We start from the raw sequence: 20,710 nt of genomic DNA, 5'->3' as shown, positions 1-20,710 counted from the left end.
ATAACACGACGGGGTAGAGTTTTTCTAACAATCTATTGCAGGGGCTAAAGCTCTACAATGGAAGGTCTTATGTATACCAAAGTGAAACTTATCCAAAAACTTTTGATCCTCAACACATAGTTATGAATCGGACAAAAAATGTCGCCTCTGGGAGGTCCACGGGTCCACAAACTTCATTCATTATATTTCATATTTTGCGTAAAAGGCATTTGGCATAACTCTAGAACAGAAGGTCCGATGCGAACGAAACTTGAACTCACCCATCACACGTTTTAAGTTTCATCGAAATCGGATAAAAATTGTTACAACCTTGGTTTTATATACTTTTACACTATTTGCGTAAAGGGGAGCGGCCATTTGACGGGAAGTTTCGGTCCGATTTTCAGGAAATTCTGACTCAACCATAATTATTGCTACCTTTAGAGTTAAAACGTGATTTTTCGTGCAATCACGGTCCATAATCCAGAAAGCTACGACCCGATAAGCGCAAATCGGAATATAAATTGTGACCTCCCAGCCGTACCATGCGATAGAGCACGGTCGAGATAGCTCAAGGATGGCTGAAAAGGCTGATACGTTGGTAGATTTATCTGAAAAATATAAAATTGCCGATTGCCAATGCGTTATTTACACCATGGACCGTATTTCAGGGATCATGGTAACACCCGGAAGTTAGAGAATAAGGGTTAGGGTATGGTTTATTAAAAACTCGAGTTTTCTTGATGAATTTGACAGGTTAAGATCTTCTTATTCGAATATATATAGGCCCGCGACAAAAAACTTTGTGAAATGATCCATGTTACCAGTTAACCAGGATGGAGTCAGCGTAAGAAAATGTTTTAAAAGTATTTCTTCATCCCCATGGTAGCCCTCCTCCCTTCCCCAATCAAGAATTGCTTCCGCCGGCCATGTAATAACCTTAATAATTGCTAGAAAAATACGCCGCCGGATTATGAACAACTTGTTTAATAGACTTATTCTATATATTATTATTAGAGATCGCTTCATCACAGCAAAATTTATATTATTTATTCATTTTTCACAACCTTGATACGTTAGCGATTCGTGGGCTTTCTTAATAGGCAAAAAAAATATTTATGTCGAATTTCAATAAGGTTTCTCCTCGTTGCCGACAGAACATCCCGACAAGTAAAGCGGTCCTAAGTTATTACAGTGTCGCCAAATTATGTGACTGCAGAACAGGGCCGTAACTAGCTCAGAGCAACGAGGGGGCGGGAAGTGTTCTCAGGGGTGCTGTAAAATTGACGGACAATGTATATCTATTTTTTATGGTCGACAATTTTTCACAAGGTGGGGAGGGGGTGGGCGGTCGAAACTTTTTGCCCCCCCCCCCCAGTTTTGGGCCTGCTCCAAAATTGCCAATTACATACCTGTTTACTTTTTAAAAAAAATTTCTTTTTTTAAATGAGCGCTACAGAAATATTTTGATATGGGACACATGATATTACTTTCAGCTAAAAAAAAACATAGACGCCATTTTTGGACTCGACAATGAAAGAGCCCCTTTAGAAGGATATATTGGATCAACCAGGAGTTGATTATATTTAGACTGTAAAGTTTTCTAATGTTGACAGTTTGGAACTTGAAGTACCAGTATACATCATGTAAATAGGCCGATCTTGTCAGCGTAATTTTGTTTGTTCAAAGCACATTGGAGTACTTCTTACCAAGCTATGTCTAATTATGTCGGTCAAGAGATATTATTTGAACAATTTTCCATTATTTAGTCCAATCGTAATAAATTTTCTCCTACTCCGAAATCATAGCCATCTTCTGGAATATATGTGGACTTAAATTTGGTCATGAGAATATGAACTCTTTTCAAATATGGCATCAGAGAGAATGAGCCCTATTGATTATCTGTGAGCTGTTATCGCTCTCTACTTCTGCCAGTAACCGTAACTGCATTTCTTTATTAGCGCGTCATTTCCTGATTCTTAAAATATTTCTTTTGGATCAACCGTAACAAAGATCTTTATGTTAAAATTATATTTGGAATGTGTTTAACCAGTTCTGTAATGTGAAACTGGTGGACACCAACATTATCTTTTTGCTGTTTATAGCTGGATCAGTGCACATCGGTAACATTACCCAATACGTATTGGGGTTTCCCAGATTTTTATTGGCAGCCATTGAGCGTGAAGTCTGACAAACTATAATTTCACTCAAGTGTCTGAACAGCCACATTTATTGGTCTCAATTCCAAGGTTAATTTCTTTATGATATTACTTCTGTGTATCTCATGTAAATATAGCTTTGTCCTTATTATATACACACTTCATATAGGTATGCTTCTATTTACTTATTACCATGCCATCAATTGAGTCGTGTAATCTCAAGTGGGCTGTGACGTCAATCTGAAATGGAGGTCACGATCAATACTAGGGAACAAGACGTATTTTCTCTCAAACATTTAATGTTTATCAGACAAGTCACACTATACACGATTGTCCCTTTGAGCATCTTAAAATAACATTGAAAATAATAAAGTCCATTTTGGTACAGTCATTATCCAACATTATATTTGCTGGGATTGTTCAGCTAGTCATAAGGAGGAATACTGTTTCTTTGAAGAATGTCACTTGCTTCCGTAATTCACAGTGAGAAATAGAAAATGGTTATACTATTCCTCACCCCTTCCTGGTATATTGGTTTTATTAAAATGATCGTGGTCCATTAAATAAAGGTTTATTCTCATTAGAGAAGATAGTGTTTCCTTGGGTTACTATAAGAACCAGGATGCTGAAAAGGATACATCTGAATAACAGCCCCCAAAAATCCCTAAATCATCATGATGTATCATAAGGATGGTCATCAAGACCATTGTTCGTTAATGGAGTAAAAATATATCAATTGGACTAGGATGCCACGTCACAACTTTTAAAGAGAGGGAGAGAGAGAGAGAGAGAGAAATGGGGTTTAACGTCCACTCGACACAAATTAGGTCCTTCCGGGAGGAACATATGGTTCCATTTTGTTTCAACAATTCGCTTGTGCGTAGGGGTCTTTAGCAGTGGGTGGAAACCAGGGGACCCGGGAAAACCCACGAGGTGGACAGGCGACCCTACTCCTTGTCACGTACAAGATGGGATTCGAAACCACGCCACTTAACTCAATGACAGACCTTGTCATCAAACGCACACGCGTTAACCATTCGCCCCAACTCCCCTCAACTTTTTGAGGAATTAGAATTTTACAAGTCTTCTCATCACATAACGTATCAGTTTCACCTCCAAGGCGTTTTAATACAAAATTGGAATTTTTACAACACTTGCTTAAAACAATAGCAATTTGAGAACATATACAGATTGTAAACTTTAATCTGATGAGTGGGATGTCTCTGATTCAGTGGTCCCAAGAGCTGGTAAAGTCAAAATATCCTAGTCCGTCAATCGATAAGCAATTGTCCAATGAACAAACTTGACAAGTTTCACGTCGATCGTACATACATTGGCGGAGCCATGGTTTTTTCTTTCGACGAACGTCGCCCCCTGTAAAGGAGAAGAACAAAAACACCAGCAAGAACAACACGACGAGTAGCATTTGTGGCCAAGTTCTGGTCCAAAAATACAAAAAGTGACAAAAATCAGTCAAAAGGTGAATATTGTGCTTAACTGTTAATATTTCAATTATATATCATCGAAGATGATAATATTGGCATAACAGATTTGTCATCAATATAAAATCGTGACTAAGCAGATATTAGACAGCTGGTCATTTTATATCTTACACCCAGTGTCATCTTTCTGCTCTATTAACTACTAAGTTCTAATCACGATCTGCAAATACAACTTTTTACAATTATCAGTAAACACTATTTAATAGTGGACTCGTTATACATGTACTTGAATGTGACACCAATCCTGTATTGTATATTATTCTCTGTACGATTTCCTGCTGCAAAATACTTGCAACTTCGAAAGAAAAAATCTCAAAACCACTGACCTGTAGAGGGTTTACAAGGTTCTGGTGATAGGGTCTATAACATGGCGAAAAATTGTTGCGCGACTTCGAATTTCGGTAGGGTTCCTTATTATGACTATAGCCGAACAGTCCTTACATATTAGAAAACAAATTCGCAAGTTTAACCTATAAATCATTTCCAAAATCATAGGGTGGCGACAGTATACTCCCACATTAAATTTGAGCTTTGGGGCGTACAAAATGGATAAAACCAACCAAACCTTCAAATAAAGCCATATTTTTTTTTTATATCATTCAAGGAATTCAAATAAATTTATTAGTAAACCGATATTGTAAGAGAAAACATCAAAAAAAAAGAGAAAAAACAACAACAAAAAACCCAACACACATTGCATATATTTATTTATAATAGACGATTGTTTTAAGACAGTTTCTCCTGTCTACCACATGACTGAACGAATACAGAGTTAACTATTACTCACGAGGGTATAACCAACAGTTCTTACAGTACTTTGGACATTTTCCAGTTGGATTACATGTTTTCAGACAGAAAAAGAAACACTGGTCAGCGCTTTCGGGAATATCATTTTCATCGATGATTACTTCCTCTGTCGTTGTTCGTTTTGGAGGAGTTTTAAATCGGTTTGTCGTGGTGGATGTTGTAAATGGGGTTGTTGGTACGTAAATTGTAGTTGTTTGCGTTGGCTCAGGGTTCTTCCCTGGTATCACCTTCAACCCAGTGTTCCCAGTATAGGTAATTGCTACATCTGCGCATGAATAGAACTCTTCTTGTACAGGACCGCATCCAACGCAACAAGACTCTGGATCAAGTTTATCCCAGCATCCAAATGAGTTTCCTGTAAATCAAATTCGTCGATGTGGTTGAAACTACCATATTATATATAAGGATGCTTTGTTGAGATATTAATGTTTCCAACAGTTAAAAACTTGCTTTATGATTCTTTCCTGATAGCATATTATAAACAGAAATTATTCTGTGACCAGAGGGGAATCGCAACTAAACATTCTCACTTAATGGGGTGCAACCATTCTAGACAGTGTAAGCATACACAATGGGTGACACAAGACTAAAGGGCGTATGGCTCTATTTTGGAAACCTTGAAATAGACAAAAATGGTTCTAAAAGCACATATTAATTTAATATGAATGTATGTAAAGTGATTTATATTCAATTATTGAAAAAGATATTGAAATGTCTAATCAATTATGTGCGGTGAAATACGTGAACAGTTCAAATTGAACTTAGTGCTTTTTTTAAAATTATTATTTGTCGTTTGTGAATCAGACTTTACCAGTTACTTCCACATTGTGTTGTAGGATGTTTTTACTTGTTCATTACTAAATGTAACCCGAAACCATAGGGTACACGACTCGTGTACTGTTTATAAAATGTTAATTGTGTCTTATATATTGAATATTATGATTCTATAGTTTCACGGCAAGATAACAACATCAATATTGATTGAAATTGATCTATATTGAATTCTAATTCGTGTTTTTAATTTCAAATATTATGGAAAATGTTTAGTTAGAGACTTAGCTCCTTTACAATACTTACCCGTATGATACTTCCATTGAAGTACACAATGTTTACATGTTAGATATTTGGGTAGTTGAAGTTTTAAAGTAAAGATACCATTATCTCTTGACAAATTAAACCTTAAAGATAAAACCATTTATTTCTATCGTTTCAGATCCATAAGGCCCAGAAATAAACAAATACACATACTGCACATACTGGAAAACAGTTACTATAATATTTTAGATGACGTATTCTCTCAACGTTTGTTTATTAGTCTATGAGTTCTGGTAACGTGTTCTCTTTTAATCATTTCCTCTTAAACATACATTATGCAAGAGCTTAATCTGTCTATTGCAGGTCTTTCTTTGGGCCTGAAATGTTATCTTAATTATTAATTAGACATTAATTAACCTATCCAGACCATAATCAACACTAGATGGCACCGCTAGCCTGCGATCTTTAGTGGATTATGAGCCGATTTACTGCATAACTTTCCTTTACGATTTAACGATTAAATGGATAATCGAACTATGCTGTTTATCGTACTGACTTTAGTAATGATGATCGAGGCTAGGCGGAAATTTCAATCGCTTAGTTCTCGGTATATAGTGGATCGATTGCCTTTACATTATCTAGTTTTTAACTATTATAGTTATCGAATCTCCCATAATGTATCTTTAAAAAGTGAAGATTCAAGAATAGTACAATCTTTTTGCAATGTGAATAAGGTCGCCACCATTTTCTTCAGGAATATCAGGTGATGCGTTATCATATAATGCTTTAAAGTCATAACGATATTACTGGGTAATATTGGTAAAGCAGGATGGCGAACTTACCGCGTGTCACCGTTAGTTTGAGGAAGAAGATATTTATCCAAACATTTTTGAGTTGCTGTTTTCTTGGGATCGTTCGTTGGACAGAGATGAAACTCGAAGTAACCCTTGTGATTAGCTGTTACATCAACAACTACTTCCATAATACCACCAGTTTTGTATTCTTCTACGATAATACCCAGACCATATTTACCACCTGCTTCATGATCTCGTGGTACTTTTTGGTCCCACGCATCACCACAAATACCACATTTACCACCGAACTCGGACCATTGTTTCTGAAATATCAGGACTAGTCTATTAGTTCTGTAATGTCTAGTTCGTCCATTAGAATTTGTTACTTGACTATACGGGTTGGGTATGGTGACTGATTGGTATCTTGTCGTGATGTCGCCCTGCATAAGGCGACAACCCGACATCACGGTTTTTTAGGCGGATAATACAGCATTTTCACCCAACACCACGACATTAAAATGTCGTATTGGTGGGTTAAAATGTCGGGTTGTCGCCTGTCGGCTTCTCGGCCATGCTACTCTCAATATACAGTATGATTATGTACACTGATCCTGGTGTTGTCGGTAGTGTTATCTCTTTTCAGCCTAAGCAGAAAATGCTCATCGTCGAATCTGCACCAAATTTGAACACTCTAGCTCAATTAGAAGCATAGTTATTGACTCAAAAAAATTTCCGACGGGCGGACAGACGAACCAAGACACAGACGCGCGGACCAACCGGCAGGCAGGCGTACAGATAGACGGGCGACTCATTTTAATAATCCCCTGCTTTCCTCGAATGACGGGTGGGGCAATAATGACAACTAAATAATAATATGCGGACTTTTTTTCCATTTTCATTCCGAGACCATCATAAACAAAAGGCATATAAAATAAATGACCACGTAAACTGCACTTATTAGAAGTTTAATTATGTCGGCTCTTTTATACACAGGTGTGTTTAAAAATATTAGAAGCCATTAATACAAGACACTATTTTTAAACAAAGAGACATTTGAACTGTTTTAAACACCCCAATATATAAACAGTTTTAAACATGCCAGTTTTTAAACTGTTTAAAGAATTTGATTAAAATGTGTAAGATGTGAAAACAAGACTTACCCCAGCTCCACCACAGTTCAGTTGATTATCGTTATAATTTATTGGCGTATCATATCCCATTCTCCACATGTAAGACCTAGAGGGGGGCTGAGATAATTTGGCATGACCTGAAACATAGGAACTAAGCACCAGGACGAGAAATATCTGAAGATGCCAAGCCATTTTTTGTCTTAAATGACCGACTGTCACCCTTCGATACTGGTAAAACACAATTTAACGAAACATAGCAGCGCAATTTACTAATTGGATGTTGTGAATATATACCTTTACAAAAAGAATAAACCAACAGAAAAGTAAATTAAACACAATATTTAACTAACAAACAACAATTAATTGTATACAATAGAGTTTCTTTATATCTCGAGCCTCTCTATCACGATCATAGCCATCTGTTAACAGGACAAATCCAATCACGTATGTTGACACTCTTCGGGTCCATATAGAACAATACAAGTTCGACCCCTCACAGATAGAATGAGCCCCTCATTGTTACTTACATAATTATCTACTAATCTCTGTATTATTGTCTCGTGCACAGTGATGTTTGTGTAGTTTTAACAGAAAACGAAGTAATAATGTCTAAATGTAAAAGTCTTTGCAAAAACGACAAGAAAAAGAATAAAATGTGTTGTATGTACCATTAACTTCCAAATTAAATCAAGATTTTTAAAATATTATTTTTATTGTGTTTTTGTTTGTTTGGTTGAGAGTGGGGGGGGGGGGCGATAATAATATAACCCTAGGAACATTAATGCGCAATGAAAATCTTGATTGACATATTTCTAAAGAATATTTTCTTCAAACATATAATTTCGTGGCAAAAACATCAAATTTCAGCAAAACCCCTCAAATGTAAAGGCAACTAAGCTCTAAGTACGCCCAAAATCTCATAAATTTTAACCCTTTTCCACATTCCCACTAAGCGTACACCACACCCCATACGTCCATGCCACGCTTTTACCACACTCCCTCCACGTGTGCACCACGACCAGTCACGTCCCCACCACACTGGACCACGTTGCCTATAGAGAAGACCGCGCCACGCTAAGACGGCGCTTCTACCACGTACTTGATATGATGTTATAGCGACTTCCCCCCGAGGCCGTGACGGACAAGCGTGTCGAGAGCGTAGTGAGAGCGGGGCAGCGTAGTGGGAGCGCAAGAGATTTTAGCGGCAGCGTATAGGGACCGCACCAATGTACATGGCTCGATCGGCAAGAAACTGACCACGCGCCCACCACGACGGCGCCATGCGCTTACTACGCTCAGCGCGCTCCAATCAAGTTCTAAGCCAGGTTCTATATACTTTTTGCTCGTGGTGAGAGCATAGCGCGGACCTCGTTATGTGTGAAAGAGCGTGGTGAGAGCGTAGCACGATCTTATTGGTCGCAGAGAGGGTGTGGCGAGGTTTTCCTCAGCAAAGAGCGTATACGTAGACGTTCTCCCCGCTTTCGGCGTGCTGTACCCGCTATGCGGATAGTGTGCATGTTCCATACCCACAAAATGATGTGTCCAACCGTATTCCTACCATGACCCCCCAAACCGCCCGTATTACTCTGACAAAGACATCGCCACATCCATGCCGCTCTCAACCACGACCTGGCTGATGATTTAAGCCGCAGCGAGGTTGCAGTGTATATTAGCAAAGAAGATAACCATAAGCCACCAGCAAAAGTAACAAAACATTTGTAACATGTATCTAATGTTATTTTCTCAAAATGCAAAGAAGTACCAGGGCCCTGTTTCACGAAATTTTAACTAAGATAAAACTTTGGATTTTATCTAAAGCAAGGCTGACACTTGCACGATTCCGTGGCACGCATTGGCACGACTCGAGTCGTGCCAGTGCGCAAACTAGTCGTAAACTGGCGTGAAGTGTGCGTAAACCCGTCGTGACTGCGTGCCATGTCGGGACGAGAATTTTGAAATGTTCAAAATTTTGGTCACGACAAAATTTAGCGACCGGGTCGTGAACTATGCGCAAACTGTTTGTGAACTCGTCGTGAACTCGTCGGGACGATGCGGGAGGATGCGTGCCAGTGCGTGGCAGTGCGCGCCATGCCACGACTGTCACGAACTGCCACGAATAGTTCACGACTAGTTCACGAATAGTTCACGACTACTGCGCGACAGTGTCGTTTGCGTCGGTGCAGGTGTATATATAGGGCTTCCTGGACACTGCTTGCCATTCCAGAGATCGCCAGCAGGACACAGGCGCACATGCTGATCAGGTTGATAGTGTCGGGGTGCTGATGCATCGTCGTAAAGAAGTAACGGAACCTTTGAGACAAAATTCCAAAGGAATTATCCACGACACGTCGGGCACGAGACAACCTGTAGCTGTAAATGCGTTCTCGTAGGACCCGTGACCGATGGGAGAATGGTTTCATCATCCAGGTTCGTTATCCCCTACGAAGTGATAGGGCACTGGCTGGTCATCATTAGGGAGTGGTTCTGGTTGAGGCACTCCAGCTCTGTTCTCTTCTACAGCATCATGCAGGGAACAGTTACTCCATGTTCCTCCATCCGACGCACCACCCTCTGCCCCAACATCCACATAGAGGAACTTGTAGGTAGCACCTGCCACTGCCATCAGAACAATGCCGTGGAAGCCCTTGTAGTTGTAGTAGTAAGAGCCAGCATTGGTAGTTGTGGTAGTTGTGGTAGTTCCATCTGGAGCTGAACCTGGCAGTAACTTCCTTCCACTCCTCTTCAATTTTGGGGCAGCGCAGCACTTCGTCCTTGTAGACCGCGATGATGGCTTTACACACCTCGGGTATGAACTTGCAGATGGTACTTGCTTCAACCCTGAAGCTGTACTGCAGACTTGGATAGGAATTATCAGTGGCTAGGAAGCGGTTCCCTCATGAAGGTGGACTGCTTCTGGAGGCGAGGGGTTAACTTCTCAACTATCTCTTGGAACAGGTCAGGTGTGATTCTGAGGTAATTTTTGTAGCCCCTTTGATCTTCCTTGTGGAGTTCAGTCAGTAAACTGTCATACTGTCCAAGCCCTTGCCTTCTAGTCAACCATTCCCTGGCATCTTCTCTTCCCTGCAATGATTGTGTCTCTGACATTCAGCATGTTGTCTCTTCCACAGCCAATCCAAAAATGACCAGGGGTTGGGGAGGTCCCCTTTTTATATGGCGTGCCCAAGTCGGCACGACACCGTTCGAATTGCGCAAACTCGTCGTGCCAATGCGGGAAGTGCGTAAACTATGCGCAAACTATGCGTGAACTCGTCGTGCCAGTTCGTGTCAACGTGGACACTGATGGGCACGCATTCGTGAACTCGTCGTGAACTATGCGTGAACTAGTCGTGAACAGTGCGGGAGCCTCCCAGTTCGTGCCCCAAAATGGCACGACTTGCCACGACAAAATCGTGGCCAAAAGTCGTGCAAGTGTCAGCCTGGCTTTAGTTAAAATTTCGTGAAACAGGCCCCAGGTGTTCTAAACATTATTGAGGAATTCGGCGAATTGGGAATAACCTGGTGATAATTGACACTGTTACGCATGAATGGCATTGCACTGAGCTGAATATTTAATACACCCTTGACGCTTTACAAATAAAAAGACAAAGTTTATGCCCATAAAACAAACAAGAAGTATTGTGCATATCTGGGTTCAAACTGTGCAAATTATGTCATAAATTCAGTTATTATAAACCCCTGGTCGAAAACCGGTATAGTGTGCGGACATTATCATTATGTTAATGTTTTATCTATATGAGCCACGGTGGCTAGGTGGTTAAGACGCTGGCTCGCTAGCCTGGAGGTCGGTTGTTCGTTCCCTGCATTGGCCGAGAAAGTTCATCTGGATTTTCCGACGTGGTTTCCCCTTGTCAGTGGTGCAGAACGGAGGGCCTGACAAGGACAGCTGTCTAGTCCTTCGGATGAGACAAAAAACCGAGGTCCCGTGTATACATTGGAATGCACGTAAAAGATCCCTTGGCAGTTGGAATTCGATATAAGAGTAGGCGATGGTGCCGCTCCCCGGGCAAAATTTCCCTCATAGCACACTGTATGGCGTATGCCCGTCTTCATTAGCCCAGTATAGGAGCAGAACAGTAGGACGTTAAACCCCATTTCATTTCATTTCATATATGCTAAACTGCATTAATCAAACTGCTAACTATAATATACAACAAAAGACCCATCGTCAAGCGTAGACAGCTGCATCTGACTAATTATGAATTAATGTACCGGTATATCAAAATTAAGAATTGGAATAGGTATATGTAATTTTATATTGTATTCGTTAGAAGATACCGACATAATAAAAAAAAAACACAAAAAAAACCCAACGAAATCTACAATCTATAACGTCTGTCTGGAGACAATCGATTATTACAGTTAGCTCCCTTAGCCCAAAACAAAACAAACTATACAATGGGTAGTGTAACCCTACTGTCCATCTTTATACAATGACGTTATTTATGAATAGTTCCAAGACGGACGAAAAGTACTTTTAAATATTAAAATGTTATTAAACCAGTGTTGAAATCAGTTTGTGTCGGCATACCTTTTATCTTTTCATCGTTTGCCGTGAAACATAGTAGTGCAGCTTTACGGTTGTTCTAATATTTCTGGATATATATATATATATATATATATATATATACACACACACACACCCACACCCACACAGGTCTGTCATCGAGTCAACTGGCGAGGTTTCGATTCCCCGTTTTCAAGAACGTGACAAGGAGTAGGGTCGCCTGTCCAACCTCTCCGGGTCCTCCGGTTTCCTCCCTTTGCTAAAGACCCCTACGCGCAAGCGAATTATTGAAATAAAATTGAACCAAATTTCAGTCCCAAAATGATCCAGTTTGTGTCGAGTGGACGTTAAACCCCATCTCTCTCTCTCTCTCTCTCTCTCTCTCTCTCCCTCATTTCCATTCTAATGACTATAAATCAGAACCTCGTAAAGGTTCATTAAAGATTTAGTATTCAATGTGCATTTCAAATCACAAATTTAAAAATGCCCCAAAGAGACGTACCCGGTACGGATTATACGAGTATGATCAATAAGTCTATATACTTTCAAATAAAGTGAAGCTTAATGGGGGGCAGCATCTTCAACGATTTATTTTCCTTTTGAAATGAATCAGTTTCAACACAATAGACACCCGGTCTCTGTTTGTTTTTTTTTAAGGTTCGTGACAAAATGTAGGATTTATTTTTCAATTCTAATCTTCATGACTGCGCAAAATTGACTTTCATCCACTACATAAATATGTTTTATGAAGATTACAGTTTGAAGTTAAAATAACTATATATTTATGTAACACCAATAAAAGTTTATTTATTTGTTTAGATACCTTCTAAAACACTATTATTATGAGATACCTACCCTCCGCATGGATTAAACAATTCTCATGGTCTCATTTTAAATGTAGGGACATTGGATATTTTCGCTTTGTAGATAAGGTGTAGTCAATTTTTGCATATAACCACACATTGTTGCTGAATACTGACATTGCACATAGCACTGTATACATTTTATCACGAATGTGATATATGGGTACACAGACCAATGACAAATATAGATACAAGTTTTATGTGTTATATTTCAAGTTTTTTTGCATAGATTTATGCTGTAATCATTACATCTTTTGTTTAACTTGCTATTTTACTTGCAATTCAAATTAGTACTGAATAAAAATAGCAGCATTATACGACAATATCTACCAATTAAAAGAAAGTACGTGTATATTATAATAAGGAAATGGGGTTTTCAAGGAGAATTTGTAGAACAAAATTAATTGTTAGAAATTGCTAAAATAATCTATGTCCCTTTGCAGTTTACTTTTGATGCAGAAAAGGATATGCATAAAACACTTAAGGATATTGTTTGGTATGGACTGTATATATGGAAAATACTGTATGCATTATAATATCTTACGGAACAGAATTTTAAGTTGGGGGTAAGACAAGGGTTGCTACCATTTCCGAGTTTATTTGATAAAACAATCGACGACTTAGCCGAACGTCACTTTTTTTTCTTATCATAAGCATAAAAATATTTTTAAATATTGCTATCTTAATTAGTTTATGTGGTTACAAGGTTGTCATAACCGAGAAACAATTCTGTGTTTTCACTATCTTTCCTTAATATGAATGAATGCTGTAGGTCACATGAAAATATTTGGATTATATTTTATTTTAAATTTTAAATACGCAGTTAGCTCTCTTTTCGAATCCATAAAGCAAGTGGGTGTGTTTCCAGTTCAAACGTATTCTTTAACCATTATTATACCCTAAAGCTACAGAAACAGAACATTGCGATTGGTGCATTTGCCAATTTAATAAAATTTGTCGTCATCGTGTTCTCATCTTTTCATACTGGGTTCATTTTTCCTTAATGGTTCTTTCAATTTCTAAGTGGGTTATATTGACATTCGCTGAATGCGATTTTTGTTAGATGGAAATAATTATATATTACAAACGTACTGCAGAAACTCTTAACTATATGTACTAAAAACAATCAGTATTTTTAGAAAGATTAAGCGCACGCTTGCTTTGCATTCGGGTTCTGTTTTAAAGATTTTAGTCCTTAATAAGTTCTTAAATATAAAAAAAAAGCTAACAAAATACGGCGCGATAGTTTTTGCGATATATCTTCTTTCTAAAATCCATTGATGATAGAACAATAATAGATATAAGAATGCGGCATCCTTTTCATCTTAATGTTAAGGGACTATTTGTCCGAATTTCAGATGATAATAGTGAGTCATTAAGATATATTAAATCATAACCATGGTAAAATAAGATAACCATGCAAAGCGTAGAAATACGCCCACGCAACAACAAAAGATAACCAGAAGACAGCAGCTGATCCGGAAAGAAGACTTGAATGTTGAGCAAATTTGATAAGGCATAATATCTTGAAGAAAGCTGATCTTTATCTATTCACAAGCTTTTCCAGACACGTGATAGATCTCAGGAACAGAATCCTGAAAATCAACAGGCTTCATCTTCTCCGATCTCAATGCTTCACACCAAAATTGGAAATCAAAAGACTTCATCCTCCCCCAGGCCTAATGTTTCACAGACTTTTTTTTATAAACTGTATCCTCAATCGCCTTCACAATGTTTTCGTTCTTTCATGACTCCAATGCGTCATGCGACATTTTCCTACAAATCCGTTAAAAACTGTGTGCTCTATCGACGTACGGACAAGGGTGGCGACACAATGAAATAAATATAAGAAGCCCTATAATATTATAGATGAGAATAAATTAATTGTAATTTATTACGTCTTTTGGAAATATCAAGAAATAGGTTTATATCATCCTCGTAGGTCAGTGCTTGTGTGGAGATTTAAAAGTACGAAAACATCTCAAATATTTAAATTTATACGTTAAATCTTCAGATTTCACTATGTCATCTTTGTGTAATAAAACTATCAGAACTCCTGGAATATTAAAACCGGGGAGTAAAAAGACACCGGGAGTAGGTTACTTTCTGGAGTATTCATTTTCCCAGCTGATTCCGGCGCTAATATCGTCTGACACTGAATGTACGTCATGTTAAAGGTCAGTGGGACTAGAAGTTCTAGAACTATACTGTAACTCTAATAAAATTTGCCAGAAAAAGTGATAATATTCTCAACTAAACCCGTATGAAGAGTCTGGACAATCTTTTCTGTGTAGTGACAAATGTAACAGTTGTCATGCGACCTGCTCACGAAATGTAAATATCTGGAGACATTTATGGCCAGTTAAAGCTATTGAGGAATTTAAACATGGCGTTACAGATCGCAGATGGTCCATCGCTGTTGATTGATAAATGTGCCCGCGACCGCTTGTCAAAGAATTAAGCAGTCATCTTGATTTTCTGTATCACCTGGGTACGGAAGTGCTACGTCCCACAAGGAAACTGAAGCCTAACGATAACACGTGCTTCGTCTAATCAACGCCGACTTACAAATTGTCGCCTAGATGGGTTGAAAACATCACCACTACAATGGTTTGACCCGAAGCACAGGTCAAATAGAAATAGTCCCTGTCATGAAATGGAAGTTAATATAGATAATATGTGTAAACAATTTAAGTACTTCAGCTGTTGTTTTTAGCGCTACTTCATTTGTATCACTGGGGCGAGCAAGGCAGCGTTTGTATTTCCAACGTGATTAGACAATTTGTAACTTCGTGGAAAAATAGCAAAATAAAAATTCTAACGAAAATCTTGACACAAAATATACAGATCTAATTATCAGTTGCTTTGGAAAAAATTATTTCTTTTCATAAATATTGCTTAAGAGATTCTGTATTTTTAAGAAACGTGATCTGTAGTGTAGACGAGATTCAAGGTTGATTCAGGTGCAGGGATTACTTATATGAATTCATTATGGCGACCAGTAATGAAGACTTTTAATCTTTAATTGAGAGTAAAGTTAGCGAGGTGGTGGAAAGAATCCCACAGGGATTTGGTCATCTTGAAGATAAAGTGACAGTTTATTGTGATTCAAAATATCGGATTAACACATTTACGTTGTTTGAAACTCTTACTTGGTGTTGAAACTTTCATCACACTTTCTTGTTTGCCCATCACTCGGAGTTACAAGGGAGCGAAAGAAAAAGAAAGAAAACTTTTGTATCCCGGGAACATCCATCTATGGTTGAATCAGACCTCCTAGAACCTCACAGAGAATTTCTTTTACCGCAATGGATTTTAATACTGAATGTTCGATGAATTCAGTTTAAGAAAAAGGTTTTATAAAATTTAATATTATCAGTTTACATATATTGACTACATGATGTATTGTAGTGATTTCATAAAGTTTATTGCATTAACTTTTGTATTGTTTGCGGTGAAAGTGAAGGGACATGGTCGTTTAATAGACCCGCCATCACGGGCTTCTATGTGGAGATATGGATTTGATTTACCACAGAGTGATTATGATGACAACCAGGGCTACTGTGGTGGACAACAGGTAAGTGTTTTCGTGGTAGCCGGATGTACGGGATGTATAGAGTGGTATGAATATTGTCTCATTAAAGTGCGCGTTGATTTGATAGATACGTTGGGTGTTTTCCTTGCAATGTCTGTGTAGTTTGCGTGTCTTATCCGCACTTGTCATTTGTGGTTTTGTTTTTGTAGCGCGGTCGTTCTAGCTGCAATTTGCAACATTTAAAGACGCATTATGAAAGAGCTATATCTGTCTATCAATGTCCTTTTTTCTGGCTTCAGATGGTATATAAATTATTATTTAGACATTTGTAATCACGGCAAACCCATAACCATCTCGGCGTGGTTCCCCCTTCGCAGTGGTGCAAAAGAGCCTGTCAATGGGTAACGTATAGTTGTTCTGATGAGACAAAAAACCGAGGTCCTGTGTACACATTGTCGTGCACGTAAAAGAACCCCTGGCAGTTGGAATTTGAAATAAGAGAAGGCCGTAGTGCCGCTGTCCGCTCAAAATTTCCCTCATAGCACATTGTATGGTGTATGCCCATCTTCATTAACCCAGTCGGAGTAGGACGTTAAACCCCATTTCATTTCCATAGCCATCTCTCTAGAGCGATGTGTGGCTGAGATATTAAGTAGATTAAACTATGTCTGCCATCTTTGCTAAACTATAAAATTGAAGAATCGAGACTTCAAACATTCATAACTTTGCTCAGAATAAATTATTTGACTGACATTTTCAATATATTTATTTTCCATAATCTATTTTTAAAGTACTGTAGCAAAAACGGCCAACTCTTGTATCTAAATCTTACATAACGCATCTTATATACCTACTAGAATCATTCTGTGTCACTTATCTTTATTATGGCGTGGCGAGGACAGAATATATTCTAGAATATTATACTATCACGTTTTCGCCATGTAGTCGAAATTTTAGACAAATATATAAATTTCAAAGAATATATTTACACACAAACAAACTCAACAAACAACCAAATTATCTTACCTCTCTTCTGTCTGTTCTTACATTTTCGCAACAATTTCTTTGAGTAAATGACTAAAGAACCAAAATATAAAAAACGTTCCTCGATATGATTTTACAAGAAATTATGATTGGGTCGTTTTATTTAATAAACAATTTTTTATTTATTTATTTTAATTTTTTTTGCTACTCTAAATTTAACTAACTCTTAAATTTTGAAAACTAACTCTTAAATTTTCTTCACTTTTTAAAATTAACTCTTAAATTTCTTAAACTAAGTTTTTAAGTGTCTTAATCTAAGGGTTAAGTTTCTTAAACTAAGTTCTAAATTCCTTAAAGTAAAAATATTCATCGATTCTTGAAGTACTTGATGTTAAAGTTATTGATAACACCATTTTATCATATTTGAACAATCTTAGGATAATATTAATTTACGAACTTGTTTGACCAGTACCAAATGCAACATATTTTGATATCGAGTTCCGTTCGAATTTTTAAATATGTGCTTTTCTCAGTAAAATGTTGAAATATTTGTTTCGGCTTGATTGGATTGGGATTATCAGTGACATGTTATGTGGCAATATTTGGGTTGTATTCTGGTATTTTCTTTGCTATGTGACACGTAAGAGAGAAACAATCGATTTCTGGCTGACCATAGTTACACGTCTGGTCGTTGGTTTAAGTATGTCGCCATACTGTCATCATTTAGTTAACGCAGAAAGTCTCCGAGTCGAACACCATCACAACGCAGCTCGCTGATTTAAGCTGAATTCACGGATTAACTACAACAAAAATAGTGCCAAATAGTTTAAAAGATAAACAGATTGTCTTATAATAGCAAGGTGCGACAACCTCCATATATAGCCAAGTATTAATACGCTAGCAAGGTCGCATTTAGAATAGAAAAAAATGCCATTAAATATAAAACCGTAGGCTACGTGTTTAATAGGCTGTCACCTTATAATAATAATAACAATTCCTTTGATAAAAGGCATGAAAGATAAGATAATGATATAAGAAACCGTTTGCAATCTAGCACAATAAGCCGTTTGTGTTCATATCCAAGATGTCCGAACCAAGCTTGTGAACCTTTTATGTTGATTAAAATAAGTGTGGTCAAAATAATTTGATATTGAATTAAAACCTGACTTTTGATCTGCACATTCAGGTGATGTAATTTAATAATGTCACGCACCATATGTCTAGCGAAAGAGAAATATACAAGAGAGAAAGCATAGGCGTTATAAAATGAAATGAGGTTTAACGTCCCACTGTTCTGCATCGATCGGGATAACGAAGAAGTGGCATCCGCCATATTATGTTGTGCTGTGAGAGAAAGTTTGCCCGAATAGCGGCATAACGGCTTACTCTTATAAGAAATTCCAGCTGTCAAGGTGTCTTGTACGTGCATGCCACGGGGTCGGTTTTCATAGGCGTTATAGGAACCTTATATGATAAGGGGTGCTGTAAAAAAAATGGCCTCGAATTTATCGATAAAAAACACCTGAAAAAGTAATTTTGCTCATGAAATCTGCGATTGTTTTATGCCATTTGTCTCCGAAAAATTGTATTGCATTGGTCAATATACCCCCAAACCAGTCAAACAACGCTCGGTAAATATTCTGAAATTTTGACATTTGACTTCGGCAAAAAACTGCAACAGTTCTTCAATAGTTTTTTTTAAAACAATTTCAGCAATTATGGAACAGATTTAAAGGTATTTGTGGTGTATGCGGAGATGCCAGAAGCCCAATCCCACGTGCTCATGAGAGAGGTGGCAAGTACTATGCTGGTACTGTAGTTAAAACCTATCAGGAAGGAGATTCCATTGAAGTTACCACTCAAATCACAGCCAATCACCGTGGTTGGTATGAATTTAGACTATGTGCTTATGACAATCCCAGAGGGGAAGACTTAGAACACGATGCTAATGGTAATTTTGTGGAAGTCAGCCACGAATGTTTAAATAAGCATTTATTACAAGTTGAAGATGGTGGTACGCGATGGTATCTTCCAGCACCATATAAAGTCGGTCTGTATACAGTTCGAGTGAAATTACCAGAAGGTCTCAGCTGCCACAATTGTTTGTTTCAATGGAAATGGAATGTTGGTAAGACTGCTGTTTATAAAATAAATACTATCAATCTATATCGTTAAAATACCATTGCTAGTTGCAAATTACATGTATGTAGAAACAAATAAAATAAGACCATTATAGTTTTTTATCTACAGAGGGTACGGATAAAGCCAAAATAATACACGTATCTGTGATTACCCGACCGATCCTATTTTATTTAACCCAAATCGCCGACCCTTATCTTTTTGTTCATTTCTCAGGTCTTATAAATCGGTCTTGGGTTGTTTTTCTGCAGAAATTTTGGTATTTACAACCGTCCAAATCGGCGTTATTTTCTAAAACTTACATATTAATTTAACCTGAGCAATAATTTATGGGGTCGGGGCTAAGACTAATTAACTGATTTACTAAACATTGAGTTATTTTAAGAAGTGTAGGTGGATCTGATATGTCATTTCAATTATTTATTGGGAGGGGGTTGGGTGGCTGAATGGTTAGCACGTGCGCTCTTTATCATAAGGTCTGTCATTGAGTCAACTGGCGTGGTTTCGAATCCCCGGGTTGTACGTGACAAGGAGTTGGGTCGTCTGTCCAACCTCGTGGGTGTTCTCCGGGTCCTCTCACTGTTAAAGACCCCTACGCGCAAGCGAATTATTGAAATAAAATTGAACCATGTGTTAGTCCCGAAAATACCCAGTTTGTGTCGAGTGGACGTTAAACCCCATTTCTCTCACTCTCTCTTATTTATTGGGCAATATCTGTTGGGTTATATTTTGGTTTCGAAATATGTACGATTAAATTTTAATTTCAAAATATTAAGCGGAATATTGTTCGCTAATTGTGTTTGTTTTGGGCTTGAACGCTGGAACACATTAGCTCTATAATTTGTGGACTTAATGATTTAAATTTATACTTATAACCACTTCACAAAACAACGAACACATCAAACTTAAATCGACACTTTCATTTTTAATAATTAATAACTATTTCGTTTTGTAATTTTAGCCAATAGTTGGGGTTCTGATCCAGGTGGAGAGTCTTGTATTGGATGTGGAGAACAGGAACAGTTCTACGCATGTTCGGATATTTCGATTGAACCCCGTTCTGGTAAAGTACCCCCGGGAACTTGGACCCCGCCTCAGTTACCACCAAGACAACCCCAAGTTCCACCGAAACGACCATTGCCTGAAAAACCTAAATATAAACCTCAGACACATCGACCATATACGCCTGTACCTATACCACATAGATCCACCCGACCACCGATTTTCACATACTCTCCCATATTCCCAAAATATACAC

General features: G+C 37.9%; 1 protein-coding gene across 1 annotated transcript; it reads right to left on the bottom strand.

Annotated features, from left to right (window-relative positions):
* Window positions 1-4,330: 4,330 nt before the first annotated feature.
* On the bottom strand, window positions 4,331-17,437 carry LOC126815223 (uncharacterized; the record flags this gene model as incomplete). The annotated part of the gene is made up of 5 exons (XM_050540781.2): window positions 4,331-4,802; window positions 5,525-5,625; window positions 6,325-6,599; window positions 7,437-7,543; window positions 17,356-17,437. Coding segments are annotated over 5 exons (948 nt in total), but the record flags the coding sequence as incomplete, so codon positions are not given.
* Window positions 17,438-20,710: the final 3,273 nt, after the last annotated feature.

The sequence above is a fragment of the Patella vulgata genome, chromosome 3, assembly GCF_932274485.2.
Source record: "Patella vulgata chromosome 3, xgPatVulg1.2, whole genome shotgun sequence".
Taxonomy (NCBI): domain Eukaryota; kingdom Metazoa; phylum Mollusca; class Gastropoda; family Patellidae; genus Patella; species Patella vulgata.
Note: the sequence above shows the minus strand (reverse complement) of the source record. Positions and strands in the feature narration are given on the sequence as shown.